Genomic DNA, 15,169 nt, shown 5'->3' on the forward strand with positions numbered 1-15,169 from the left:
TATGCATTTTTGACATACGTGGGGGGGGGAGTCCAGAACGGATCCCCTGCATATATGAGGGGGCCACTGTATATTGATATCTATTTTGTGCCATTGTATTGACTAAGAATGTTTTAAATGTGGCACTGGAGGAGAATTCTATGGATACTGAAGAGTAGACTGCCAGAAAGACAAATCGGTCATAGAGCAAATCAAGCTTAAACTCTCCCTAGAAGCCAAAATTACCAAACTTTGGATGTGATGTTTTGGCCATATCATGAGACAGTGTAACTCATTAAAAAAGATAATAGTGCTTGGTAAAGTAGAAGGCAATAGGAAAAGAGAAAGACCTCATTATAGGGAAATAGATTCAAGGATACCACAGCCTGAGCTTGAAACAATGTCACATCTATGACATGTATCGAACCCTAGAATATAGAGTTCTTTTTAAGAAATGTTTGATACTCTTAAAGGAGTCGTTTAAAAGCCAGCTACAGACATCCTGGGCCTTTTTGTAGTAGAGCTCTTCAATGTTGCAAAGGCCTTGGGAGTTTATCAGACAAGGGAAATTAGAAGTATAATCCAATAGCAATCTGAACACAATCATAGGGTTTAATTTTATTGCATGATAACCCACTATATGCAAATTCGGGCAATGGGAAGTCAGTCCAAGCACAATCATGGGTTTTCACATTATTGTGTGATAGACTACCACATGCAAATTTGGGCAATGGCATGCTATTTTCAGGCAATGGGAAGCCAGTTCAAACGCAGCTCGCATTCACATAAATCCGCTGAACTAGCGAATTCACGTGAATGCGTTCTGGCCCCACTTTCTTTTCATTCGAAATTAAGAGAACTTCCTCACATGTGATAAAGTCCTTGGTTTTCTGCCATCCATTGGCAATGGAAGTATTGCTATCTTTAATATACAGCTGTATCTCCATTGCAGTTCAATAGGGATATGCCCCAGTCAAGTAGAGACAGGAGATTGTGAGGGTCTATTTTATCAGAAAAAGAGTTGTGAGTGAAGAGTGCTTCTTATGGCCTGTCATCCCACAGCAGCTTTTTTCTTCAGATACTGAAAGTGTGTTCAACTGAGGAAAAAACACTTGTCTGAATGGAATGAAAAGAGGCTTTTGCGGTGCCCTTTTGCATGCCCTTTTTCTTATTAAAAATTGGCTGTGTCCCCTTTTTCTCTTTGATTGAGACAAATCCATGTTTAATACATTGGCCTACTGCCATCACATTGGTCTACCGCCATCATTCATTGGCCCTTAAAAAGGTTATTTTAGGTCCAAAACACACTGCAGAACTAGTTCAGTTTGAGACCACTTTAACTCCCTGCCTTAGTGCTGGAGTATCCAGGGGATTGTAGTTTATTGTGCCACCAGAGCTCTCTAATAGAGAAGGCTAAATGACTCACAAAACTACAGTTCCCAGAATTCTCTAGCATTGAGCCAGGGCAGTTAAAACGGTCTCAAACTGGAGTGTGTTTTGGACCTTAGGCTGCAGTCCACTTCTTTGGGAGTAGCCCCACTGAACTCAGTGGTATGTAGACATGTAGACATGTATAGCTCAAAAAGATATAGCCACCCTTAGCAAGGTAGGCAACCTAAAATGGCTGAGCCAATTTAAACAGACCTTTCAAATAGCCAACTACTAAAAATACAAATGTCAAAACATCTTAGGGAGGCATTTACTCGAGCTAGATTTGACCAGTTTGATACTATGGTAAAAGATGAGAGATTTAATGGCATCCCTTATAATGAGCGAACCTGTATCTGTAGTGAGCATGAAATTGAGAATATAGCATACATACTATTTAAGTGCAAATTGTATCAGCAAGCGAGAGATTTGTATCTCGGTCCCTATATTAAATGAATAATGCACTGGGATACACATATTAGAACAACATACTTTATGAGTGGTCAAGAATCAAAAATATCTGTCATTACTGCTCAGTATTTAAGCAAAACAGTATGTTTGAGATCTTCATATGTGGGGCTGATTGGGGTAAATTGCAGGGGTGATGAAGAAATATGATGTACAAATTTACCTCTACTATATCTATTTAATATATCATTGTCTGTTGTATTTATATTCTCATACATTTCATTTTCATGTTCTTTTTATTTAACCTTTTATATAGTGTTTTTATATAGAATTCTATTTAGCTTTGTGCTATTTTGAGACAGCCCATGAGCTAAGCAATAAACATTGATTGATAGGCATGTATAGATGTGCAACATTAATTTGAAATTCTTCCATCATGAATTATATCTAGGAAAACTTGGAGTTTTTCCTCTTTTGATCCATACATGAGTGAGTTAGTTGTTGTCAGTCTTTGCAAACTGACATCAACTGATTGCCTGATTGACAATCGTCTGCTTGTCTTCTGATTTTAAATCAAAGTATCCCTCTCAATTTAAGAATGTATTGTCCCTCATTTGGTGTTCAGCAGTTGTTTTAGTAACTTAGTAGTCATACTAATTTTGACTTCCTAAAAAAAGGTTTCACTCACCTTGCCAACCATGCCTTTGCCTTCTCTATAGCTGGAACCATATGATGTACTCTTGCCTACAATAGCTTGTACAATAATAAACTGATTGAGTAGATTTTGCCTGTCTTTAGCTGCTATTTCTACAACACGGTTTAATGTTCCCACCATATAGAGCAACACTGTGACCATGTCTTTAGACTTCCATTATTTCTGCCAATAAGAAATCCTGCATTTCTTAACTGCTGCTGGCTGTCCACTTTTTTGTTATACAATCAGAAAGCAACAGACTGGTGGTGCCACCAGTAACCTCCTGTGTAACAGGCAGAAACAAGCCCCCTGTTGCAATCCCTTTGGAGATTGCTCGCATGAGTGGAGCGAGGAACATCAGTCAGCTGCTTCCCAATTGAGAGAGGAGCAGACTCTTGCCAGTCACTGTGGCTGTAACCTGATAAATGGGGATTGGGTGGCTTTCATTGTCCCTACATAGCCCCTAAACTAGGGACTGTGCAGGAATCATGAATATGTAACAGTTAGCACTGCATAAGTATGTTATGCATTCATAACTGTCATAGAGGATTCCAGCCAATGTGTCTTAAATACACAGATTAAATTACATTATTTTAATAGAGGCCTTATTTAAATGCCTTACTAGTTTGTTTTTTAGCCCTAGGCACAATGTCTTCACAAGAAATAATATTTAGTTACTCAAATGGAAAAGTACCAATATTTTGCCTTATTTGGAGGAAACCATGTGAGGATGGCAGTGTGAGAGAAATCCACTCAGACTGCACAATTGCACTGCTTCTCTTGTCCTACTTTCCGATTGCACCCTGCCTCTAATTGCAACCATTCTGGTTGGTAAAATGGCAAGTGAGAAACCAAGGGAAAGAAATGATAAAAGGTTGTGTTTGTAAATATGCATTCAAATATACATGTTAACCTGCACCATGGACATATATTAATTATGCTGAAATCATTTTATGACTTGAATTGATAACAGGTTTATGACATGGAATTAGATGAAGAATTTTATCTATCTCAAAATAAAAAAGAAAGTAGACAAATAGCACCTGAACTGTCAGATCTCGTCATCTACTGTCAAGCTGTGAAATTCCCTGGTAAGTATATTATCCAGATTGCTAGTGGTTGTTATTTGGTTTGAAATAAGTATTTATAAAAACCTGGCTAATCTCCCATTGCATGGCAGGTAAGAACAAATTTTGGCTTTGAGAATCTAACCTACCCCCTCTCCACCCCTGAGATGCCAGCCTTGTAATAAAGAATTTTTATTCTGTGGGAAATAAGGCAGATCAGATTCCTTTCTCAAAAGTGAGTCCTCACTGATCCTTTCTCTTCACTTGCCAGATGCATTCTTTCCATGCATATATTTGCTTCTTTACTCCCTGTTCCATCTCTCTCTATCTCTCTCTCAAACACACACACATCCACACAGACAACTAATCTTTTCAGTAAAGATTGGCTACTGTCCAATAGAGGAACTAGAAGAGTGTGATTAGATTGGAGTAGGAGCAGAAGCAGAAGCAGGAAATTGGAATGGAGTAAGAATAGACAACATGTGGAGACTGGGCCATCAGCCATTCTATAATGGGTCGGTTGTAGAAGGAAAATGGCCCAGAGCAAGAATGAAACATTGATTTGCAGAAGTATTAGAGAAAAAGATGGAGGGTTTAATTTTGTAGCATAGAGGGATGAAGGTTATATTATTTGTTTTGTTGTAGTGAAATGCTGTACACTGGTGCCTCGGGATACGAAATGATCGGGTTACGAAATTTCCGGGATACGAAAAAGTTGGATTGGCAAAAACTGTTTCGGGTTACGAAATATTTTTCGGGTTACGAAATTCATTTCGGCGCGAAATTCAAATGCTGCAAAGTGCAGCTATAGGCTTTCCAGTGCTTTCGGGTTACGAAATTTTCGGGTTACGAAAGGAATGGCGGAACGAATTAATTTCGTAACCCGAGGCACCAGTGTATATAGATTGTTATATAGCTTGTTGTGATCATTGTTCTACCCTTATGCATTTTTGTAAGTTTCCTTTGGTCAGAGGGCCTAATCTTCTGATAAATGTATGCCCCTTTTTATAAACAGACTTTGCTGCCGACTATATCAGCATACTGTCTTTTTCGTACAAACATGTCCCCATGCAGTTGCTTTTAAAATTGTGACTAAGAATGGTCAGGACATTATATGGATAAAAAAGAGCTGGGAATTCATCACTAACTTAGCAATATAAATAAATCTGCTTACAGTTGCAATTAGCATGCATTTGGGGCCAGAGTTGCTGTCATGGGTATGGAAAGGTATTTCTGTTTTTGTAAAGTGATGATGAGGGAGGTTGAATTTTTACTAATTTCTTCATCCCATTGTTCTAGAGAATCTCACAGCTACCAGGAGTAGCTTTACATGGGATTCAAGGGACAGTAGTGGAAAGAAGATTTTAAAACTCTGGTTAGCTTAATGATATTCTGCTCTTTGAAGTTAGATTTCAAGGCAAAGTGTTTCACTGCCTTAATCTAGGCTGTATCTGCACTGCAGAAATAATACAGTTTAATATTGCTTTAACTGCCATGGCTCAATGTTATGAAATTCTGGGATTCGTAGTTTGGTGGGGCACCAGAGTTCTCTGACAGAGAAGGCTAAATATTTTACAAAATGAAAAATCCCAGAATTCCATAGCATCGAGCCATGGTAGTTTAAGCGGTGTCAGTTGCATTATTTCTGAAGTGCAGATGCAGACCTGGTCTCATACTTTCAACACATTAGCAAAGAAAATATTGTTTGGCATGATATCTGCACTTCTGGTACAGTCTGGTATGTAGTTTTCCAGCATAAGACATTAGTATGAGAATATTAATTTTTTGAAATAAACTGTGAAAAAGGACCTAGAAAATCCTGCCTATTGCTCATGTTTTTGAGTCCATTCATTATGTGTGTTTCCTTCCCTCCCCCAATGAAAATAGGCCTGTCAACTCTAAATCCAACTGGCTCTAGCAGAGGGAAGGAAAGAAAGAGCAGGAAGTCCATTTTTGGCAACAATCCTGGGAGGCTGAGCCCAGGGGAGCCAGCAATGCTTGCCAAAGCATCTGGAAAAGGTAAAATCAGGATCTTCTCTTACCAATCACAGGGAATGGCTATATAATCTAACACGTATACCAGACCTGCTAGTTAAAGATCAAACACATTGCTCCGCACGCACAGCGTGCAAAGTTTGGAATAATTTTCCATTAGCAGTGCAACCATCACAATGATTTCATTACAAATAATGGATCTACTGTAAAGTAATGAACTGTTGAAACTGTGTTTGATTACTAGAAATATAAATTCAATCATTTTATTCATTGGAAAGCCACATTTTATGCCAAACATTTTATTTCTGATGAGAATGGTTTATATGTTCAAGGTGTGTGTGCACTTCAAAAAACAAAACAACCCTGTGATTTTGGTGGAGGGTTAATATTTTTATTTAATCCTGGGAAGATGTTAGTTGAGAAGGAAGATGAACAAATGTAGACAAATGTCTTCCTTTTTCACTTACAAGACTTTTTAGTTTTTCAATAAAGGGAATGATAAAATGAAAATACTTTCCAGTTATATCTTCAAAATTGATTTGCAAGAGCAATATAATATTAATTGCCAAAAAAGAGGCAACATTTTATACTGAAGACCCAAGGTGGACATAATTCTGCCAACGTCCTAACTGTGGTTAAAAAATTGGTAGTGGATTGTTGATTCCTATATTCCATCTACCATTACCGTATATACTCATCTATAAGATGAAAAGTTTATGCCCAAAAATTGACCCCAAAATCCCAGGTCAACTTATTTACGGGTCATTATGGTAATGTGTTAGCAGCTCTTTCAGATTTCCTCATGCAGTTGGCCAAGCAGTTTATTGCTCTCTTGCGCCAAGCAGAAAGAGTCCTGGGTGATTGGTTGCTTTTAAACAAACAAACAGAATCTCTCTCCCACCCATTCCCTGAGGAGTGAAGGATGAAATGAAAGCTGAAAGGATGAAGCAGAAATCCTCAATTAGAGTCTCTCTTGCCACATGCACACATACACACACTGAAGGAGCTTCCCTCGACTTATCCACGGGTCATGACAAAATCCCTAATTTTGGCCCCAAAACTTGCCCTCAACTTATGCATGAGGTTGACATATAGTTGAGTTTATACAATAATTTTTTCTTACTCTGTGTCTCCACCAGCACAAAGTAACTTTTCAACCTGGTTAAATGGTGGATAAGGCAAACAGAAAGTAATTGGTTTGATTCAAAGAAAAGATGCAGAGAAAAAGGAAGTATATAATCCTACAAACTATTTCTATTTTCTTGATCTGTAGTATGAGATTCCCAGCATTGCATCTACACTCAACTTGGAAAAGTTACTTTTGTGGCCAGCTAGTCCCAGTATATCCAGTTGGATTGGCCAATGGCTGGGGAATTTGGTGATTTGTAGTACAAACAGCAACACTTCCAAGCTCTGACCTACACTGGGTTTTATGTCTGCAGTGAGGGCTACATCCAATGTTAGTTTTATGTAGCATAGACCCTCTGAAATTAATGGCTACTAATCATGGCTAATTTCAGTTCCTCCACTGATCACAGCTGGTTTATTCTTAAGTCAGAATTAAATTGGATTTAGTCGTATTTTCCATTCTCTGTTGCTTTGCTGAAATATTTGCATATCCATGCACTGTTTTTTTTAAAAAACCTAATAAATTTGCTTCCATCATGGAGCTCAGGACAGCAATACATATCTGCACACTGACTTAGATACAGACTTCTTTAGTTCCTGCAAAATTGCTGCATCATATGCCTTTCTGTCATGCTGTAAAAAGATAGTTACCTCCTCCTCCTATCCTCCATAACAGTTAATGCAGGAGGAATGAAAACATGACTGTATAGATTCAGACTTTGTCATATTTTAGAGTAGACCATTCAAGTCAAGAGTGTATGAACTTAGCCATTACTTGCCTGTCCCTCTGTTTTCAGAGGAGTTACTCTGTGCATGACTTGGTCTGTATACCAACACAATGCCTTTTTTTAAAAAAAAGTCTGAAATACAGATTAATAGAATTTCCTTCAGGGAAGGAAACCAGGAAGAAACTACAGTTATCCCTCCCTTTTCGCAGACTTGGAGTCCAGTCTCACTCTTCTCAGGACGGACAAGCAGGGAAGGACAAAATGGTAGTGTGCGCCTCCGGCGCACATGTCATTACTTTCAATGGGACTTGAATATTTGTGAGTCGCCATTTTCATGGGGGGAGAGTGGAACAGATTCCTGCAAATTGAGAGGGGCTGCTGTAGAATGTTTTTGATGAGTGCCTTGCAGAATTTCCCTCTTCTGAAGAAGCATACTATTGATGTGTTTTTTAACAGTGGCTTTGTGGAAATCACGTACTTCTTGATAATCATGCATTTAACAATTTGATAATCTTGTATTCATTTCTTTTTAATGTGTTGTATAAATGAATGGAAGATGGGAAGATGCAACAGAATTCTGCATATATAACATGAAAATATAATTCATTTTCTAGGTGCCTTTGACAGTGCACGGCAAAGTTGGGAAGAAGCTTGTTCTCCTGCTTTTAGCACTACAACTTCTCTCAGTTCTATAATAAGGACTCCTAGATGTTACCATATCTCCTCTTTGAATGAAAATGCTGCCAAGCGCTTATGCAGGCGATATTCTCAGAAGCTGATACAGCATACCACTTGCCAGCTGCTGAGAACATACCCAGCTGCTACACGGATTGACTCATCCAATCCTCATCCGCTTCTCTTCTGGCTTCATGGGGTACAACTAGTGGCACTGAACTACCAAACTGATGGTATGGACACTAATTATTTAGTAGTTTAATGGGCGTCTTCTATGTGTCCACTTTGGACATCACGTCACAAAATAAATTATTTTTTAATTACATTTTGCATGGTTATACTTCCATCATTAATGTAGTTAAAACTATCATAAACTATCAAGATGAACAATAATAAAGATGGACCTGTCCCCAAGGAATGTCACTGAAAATAAGCTTTCCATACAAAATCAGTAAGGTATCATCAATTGCAGCCAGCATTTCTTATCACTAAACAAACACGTTTGGGATTTGGAAAGATGCATAGAACAGGGGAAAAGTAGAGCACTCCAGTTTTTAGATATTAGCACTTCGTTGTTAGTCATGTCAGGAAAAAGCAATATGAGTGATCAAGTATTTGCAGAGCATGAAATGTTGCCTGCATATGGATAGCAGATCCAGTTCAAATAAGATCTTGTGTGTGTACAATGCTCCATGTTTAATACTTCTTGCCCTGCCTCATCATGTTTCAGTCACATAACAGAACTTGGCTATCATCATCATCATTGTTTTTTGTGGGTTTTTCGGGCTATGTGGCCATGTTCTAGAAAATTTTCTAGAACATGGCCACATAGCCCAAAAAATCCACAAAAAACCATGGATGCCGGCCCTGAAAGCCTTCAACTTCACATCATCATCATCATCATCTTGGACTACAGCTTCCAGAATTTTTCAACCAAGATGGGTTTCTTGAAGCTGCAGTTGTAAAAAGTACATTTTCCAAGCTGTGCAGAAGTGTAGCAGAGAGATGGATATTAGTAATGTTGTCTTTGTCATTTGAGCACTCTAATTAGGCATTCTGTAAGGGGACTAACTAAACCTTTGAGGATGTGCTAGTCCTGCTCTTTCATCTCGGCTTTGTTCACTAAAAAGTGAAAAGTCTGAAGAGGTAGTGGCAGACCACACCGGGTGACACTTCAGAGGAGTGTGTGTATGTGTGCACACTGGTGCTCCCCAGTGCCTGCCTTTTCTTCTCCACTGCTTTGATGCTTTCCATGTGGAGGAAGCCAGTGTAGAGAAGAAGCAGCACACACTCCTTCCATCCCTCCCACAATCTCACTTGCTAGCGCCCCCCCCCCGCCCCCCAGCCAGCTCTTGGCAGTCCTGGCCAGGCAAGTGGGTGAGCAAATGGGGCATGATAATGGGAGCATGGAGAGTACCGAGCAGCCCTTTCTGGGTCTGGCTAGGCAACGGGTGGCTGGGAAGGGGGGACAGGCAGGAGAGAAAGCAGGAGGGAAGGGGCAAGCGAGCACATGCCCTCCTGCTGCCTCTGAGAAGCTAGCGGAGGGTAGGAGGGGCAAGTGCATCCCTCCAGGCTGCTCTACTAGCCTGGCTCCCTCCCCAAGAATGAAGCTGAGGCAATGGAGGAGGAGAAGGGATGAGCACGTCCCTTTTGTCCCCTCCCATTACCCACTTGCCTGGCCACCTGGGGCAATCAGGCAAATGGGTGAGGCAGCATCAGTGGAGGGGAAGTTGGGGAGTCTGTCACTGCCACCGTCACTTGGGGTACAGCAGCTCTTATAAGGATTGAAAGCAGGTAAATGAGTCAGCAGGAGGCGGTGGGTTAGGCCTCCCCCTCTGTCAACCCCCCAGCAGCCCTCCATACTGGGTGACACCAAGGCTAGCGACACCACTAAGAAAAGGAGAGCTCTTTATAGGTGGAGGTGCTCCATGTGATTCTGACCTGATTTCACAGAGTTCTGGCTAAACATGAAGAGCCTCCACACATAAAGAAAGTTTTTCACTTGACACTTGTCACTTTTCCTATGAGCTAGTGTAGTTCACTCATACATTTAGATAACTGTTTTGCTAATAATTCTGTGTGCTGTATTTTTAACTTTATTGTTAGGTTTCCAAGTGTTTTTTCACTTTTTTAAAAAAGTATTTTTGGAAGTCCTGGTGGGTGCAAGGCAGAAAGCAAACAAACAAATATTGTTGAATGCCTAAATATAGTTTAGACCAGTACTAAATCTCTGCCAGGGTTGTTAGAGGTCTAGAATGCATGTGGTGACAAATTCAATATTGGACATTTCCAGTTAAGAAATATCAAGCTGCAGGTAGATGGCAGTGGGAAATATTTAATCCTGCAGACCTGGACAGTCAGTGCCAGTCAGAGTACATTGTATCACTCTAGATGGACCAGTGGCCTCATCTGGCATAATGTGAGCAGCTTCATATCTCATATCTTCAATTACTGTAATTCAATTGCATTTAGTATTGCCTTGAAATATCTTTTTCTTTTTCAGCCACATATACAGCTGGGAATTTTTACACACCCTATGTACTGTAATAATTTATGATAGAGTGCATTTGATAAACTAGTTAAAATTTGAATGCCCTTTATGTTTAAGCCAATCTCTTGCTGAAACAAAATCCACTTAAATGCAGATAAGCTCCTTTAAAGTAGATAGTTCAATTGACTGTTTCTGTACTTTGTGTAAGGATGTGTTGCACGCATTTGTGTGATAAATATAACTCTGTCTAGACTGCTAAGAAATATGGGCCCAATTATTTCAGTTTTGCTGTTTTAATCCTTTAAAGGTCAAGAGATTATTTGGCTCAATGAAAAAGTGTGGGCTTTATTAGAACTGAGCTGAAAGTGTCCATTACTTCAGAGCTATGATCAGTTGAGCAGTTGTATTTGTTATTTTGCAGGTGCCATTGTATGTTATGAAATAAATATTAAGAAAAACTGAGAAGAAATAACCATTTTAAATAAAAATAATGAATTGTCTTCTTTTCAGGTCTTAAGAATTTTAATATTTAAATGCTTTTTACCTGCAGATCTTCCCCTGCACCTGAATGCAGCAATGTTTGAATCAAATGGTGGCTGTGGATACATTCTGAAACCACCTGTCTTGTGGGACAAGAACTGCCCAATGTATCAACATTTTTGTCCTTTAGAAAGAGATCTGGACAATATGGAACCAGCTATTTATTCATTAACAGTAAGTGACTCCTAATAACATATTTTATTATAAAGCAAGTAATACATTTTTGGACAAACCAGAAGGAAGTCATTTAAGTATTCCTGGGCACTAAATTTTTACTGTACTCCGGATGCTGTATTTTATGTTTTGTTATTACCTTTAATACATTTTCCCATTGTAAACTGCTTTGTTATATTTTACAATAACAGGTTGTCTGTAAGTAATTTTAATATGTTACTAATGCTCACACACTATGGAATTTGGGTTAAATTTTGGCAAGTGATGCTTCTTGATTATTTCTAAAAAGACTGGTACAATTACAGATAGGAGCAAAGAGGTAAATGGTAGAGAACTGCTACAAAGCCTTCTGCTTTTATTTGATGCACATACACAAACAGGTTTCAGGCATAAATCTTTTGAATTTGATGTGGTTGGAGAAAGGGACATCTGGCGTCAAACCAAATGGAAGTTTTCCACTTGGGTGGTTGCCCAGAAAGAGCTGCTCTTCTGTATCAAAATAAGCAAGTAGCACTGTTTCAATTCTGTTTCTATATAAATGTGCTACTACTTGTTGCTGCCGAACCCACAACCAACAGTTGGTTTGGCTGGTTTTTCCTTCCCAAAGTCCTGGGAAAACCACATGGTCTTCTGGGAAGGAGAAAGCCTGCCAGAGAAGATGACACCTACTCAACCCACCTGGCTGCAACCCCTAAGAAGTTGGGGAGCATAGTTATGGTGATACAAGCTGAGATTCCCTTATCCAGAATTCCAAAATCTGAAACATTCCAAAACCCAAAACTTTATTCATGGGTGGCTGAGATAATGACACCTTTGCTTTCTGATTTTCAATGTACACAAATTCTGTTTCATATGCAAAATTATTAAAAGCATTACTTATAAAAATTACCTTCAGACTAGGTGTATAAGTTGTACAGTCAGCCCTGCATTTTCACGAGGGATCCGTTCCAGACACACACACCCCATGAAAATGGAAATTCACACATATTCAAGCCCCATAGGCTTGAATGGGAGCGAGCGGCTGTGACGCCCCATTGTAACCTCTTCTGTTTGCTCCTTGTGAATAAGCAAGGGTCGCAGATCTGAAGTCCACGTAAACAGAGGGGCAACTGTATATGAAACATAAATTAATTTTGTGTTTAGATTTTCATCCCATCTCCTGTACAGATACTGTACAGGTATTCCAAAATCCAAAAGAAATTCCAAAATGCCAAACACTTCTGGTCCCAAGCATTTCAGGTAAGAGTCAGCCAGTACTTCTGAAATCATCTATTAAATTAATTAATTTGTTCTTGGAGGCATGAGTAATCTTCTGCTTGAGAAGGAGAATTTGTTTTAAAACCCACTGGGTTATCACGCTACATGTTTTGTGTTTCAGATTGTGTCTGGGCAGAATGTTTGTCCAAGCAACAGCACGGGAAGTCCATGCATTGAAGTGGATGTGCTTGGCATGCCTCTGGATAGCTGCCATTTCCGCACTAAACCCATTCATCGCAACACTCTCAATCCCATGTGGAATGAACAGTTCCTCTTCCGGATTCACTTTGAGGATCTAGTATTCCTTCGCTTTGCAGTTGTTGAAAACAACTCTTCAACTGTAATGGCTCAAAGAATTATCTCACTGAAGGCTCTAAAGAGAGGTAAAATGAAGGTTTTATATATTGCTTGGACTATGCTGCTGAGTATTTAGAAACTAATCATACAGAGCAAAGGAAGCATGGCTACTGTTGTGACTGTTATTAATGTGTAGTATATTGTGCTCAGTGTTTTCCTGCCTTGCTCCAGTTCCGCTTCCGGTGGCTGAGAAAGAGCTATGGTGGTGTCCAATCATGCATTACTTTTACCAGTGTCTGGCAGTATGAAAAGGTGCTTTTTACAGATTATTATACCCACACATCTTCTGTACTTCTGTAATGTATTTAATACACTGGCTCTTTGTGAGATATTTTTAAGAACAATGTACACTTAAGGGCAGGCATCGGCAACGTGCGGCCCGCGGGCCGGATGCGGCCCGCGAAGCCTCTAGGCCTGGCCCTCGCTCGCCCCTGCCGCCGATTGCGCCGCCGATTGGCGCCGCTCCGGCCGCCATTTTGTTTTTCAAAATGGCGGCGCCCCTCTAGGAGGCCCGGGGCGCTTGCTGCAGCCCTGTTCCAGGGCTGCAGGGCCGCGCCAGCCCTCCGAATGGGCTCCGCCCTCCTCCCTTCTCTCTCTGCCCTTGGCCCTCCTGGCTCCGTTTTCCTAGCTCTGCCCTCCTCCCTCCGCCTCCCTCTATGAATAAAAGAGTGTGGAGGGGAGGGAAAGGAGGAGGCGGCAGAGAAAAGGAAAGCAAAAGTAAGGCAGCCAGCCAGCCAGGCAGCCGGAGCGAGCCACTGAAGAGGTTGGTTGGTGCATGTATTTTCCTCTGCTTGGTGACTGTGATTTACTCTCCCTTACTATCTTTGCAACCCCCCCCATGCTCCTTTGGGGATGCTTTGATTCTGATTTCCTGCATGGCAGGGGGTTGGACTGGATGGCCCTTGGGGTCTCTTCCAACTCTATGATTCTATGTTTCTCCTATGCTTTGTGACTCCCTTACTATCTTTGCAACCCCCCCCCCCCCATGCTCCTTTGGGCATGCTTTGATTCTGATTTCCTGCATGGCAGGGGGTTGGACTGGATGGCCCTTGGGGTCTCTTCCAACTCTATGATTCTATGTTTCTCCTGTGCTTTGTCACTCCCTTACTATCTTTGCAACCCCCCCCCCCATGCTCCTTTGGGGATGCTTTGATTCTGATTTCCTGCATGGCAGGGGGTTGGACTGGATGGCCCTTGGGGTCTCTTCCAACTCTATGATTCTATGTTTCTCCTGTGCTTTGTCACTCCCTTACTATCTTTGCAAACCCCCCCCCCATGCTCCTTTGGGCATGCTTTGATTCTGATTTCCTGCATGGCAGGGGGTTGGACTGGATGGCCCTTGGGGTCTCTTCCAACTCTATGATTCTATGTTTCTCCTGTGCTTTGTCACTCCCTTACTATCTTTGCAACCCCCCCCCCCATGCTCCTTTGGGGATGCTTTGATTCTGATTTCCTGCATGGCAGGGGGTTGGACTGGATGGCCCTTGGGGTCTCTTCCAACTCTATGATTCTATGTTTCTCCTGTGCTTTGTGACTCCCTTACTATCTTTGCAAAAAAAAAACCCTCCCATGCTCCTTTGGGCATGCTTTGATTCTGATTTCCTGCATGGCAGGGGGTTGGACTGGATGGCCCTTGGGGTCTCTTCCAACTCTATGATTCTATGTTTCTCCTGTGCTTTGTCACTCCCTTACTATCTTTGCAACCCCCCCCCCCATGCTCCTTTGGGGATGCTTTGATTCTGATTTCCTGCATGGCAGGGGGTTGGACTGGATGGCCCTTGGGGTCTCTTCCAACTCTATGATTCTATGTTTCTCCTGTGCTTTGTGACTCCCTTACTATCTTTGCAACCCCCCCCCCATGCTCCTTTGGGGATGCTTTGATTCTGATTTCCTGCATGGCAGGGGGTTGGACTGGATGGCCCTTGGGGTCTCTTCCAACTCTATGATTCTATGTTTCTCCTGTGCTTTGTGACTCCCTTACTATCTTTGCAACCCCCCCCCCCCCCATGCTCCTTTGGGGATGCTTTGATTCTGATTTCCTGCATGGCAGGGGGTTGGACTGGATGGCCCTTGGGGTCTCTTCCAACTCTATGATTCTATGTTTCTCCTGTGCTTTGTGACTCCCTTACTATCTTTGCAACCCCCCCCCCCCCCCATGCTCCTTTGGGGATGCTTCGATTCTGATTTCCTGCATGGCAGGGGGTTGGACTGGATGGCCCTTGGGGTCTCTTCCAACTCTATGATTCTA

General features: G+C 41.2%; 1 protein-coding gene across 1 annotated transcript in view; it reads left to right on the forward strand.

The window, feature by feature from the left end:
• Positions 1-15,169, forward strand: part of LOC149318685 (1-phosphatidylinositol 4,5-bisphosphate phosphodiesterase epsilon-1-like) — a 206,843-nt gene that overhangs the window by 166,135 nt on the left and 25,539 nt on the right. The window contains exons 23-27 of the mRNA XM_089510269.1: positions 3,483-3,600; positions 5,464-5,595; positions 8,042-8,335; positions 11,144-11,307; positions 12,686-12,947. Coding sequence (XP_089366395.1) covers positions 3,483-3,600; positions 5,464-5,595; positions 8,042-8,335; positions 11,144-11,307; positions 12,686-12,947 — 970 coding nt within the window. The remainder of the gene's footprint in view (positions 1-3,482; positions 3,601-5,463; positions 5,596-8,041; positions 8,336-11,143; positions 11,308-12,685; positions 12,948-15,169) is intronic.

The sequence above is a fragment of the Sceloporus occidentalis genome, unplaced genomic scaffold (assembly GCF_023333645.1).
Source record: "Sceloporus occidentalis isolate IW3139 unplaced genomic scaffold, rSceOcc1.0.p SCAF_2, whole genome shotgun sequence".
NCBI lineage: Eukaryota > Metazoa > Chordata > Lepidosauria > Squamata > Phrynosomatidae > Sceloporus > Sceloporus occidentalis.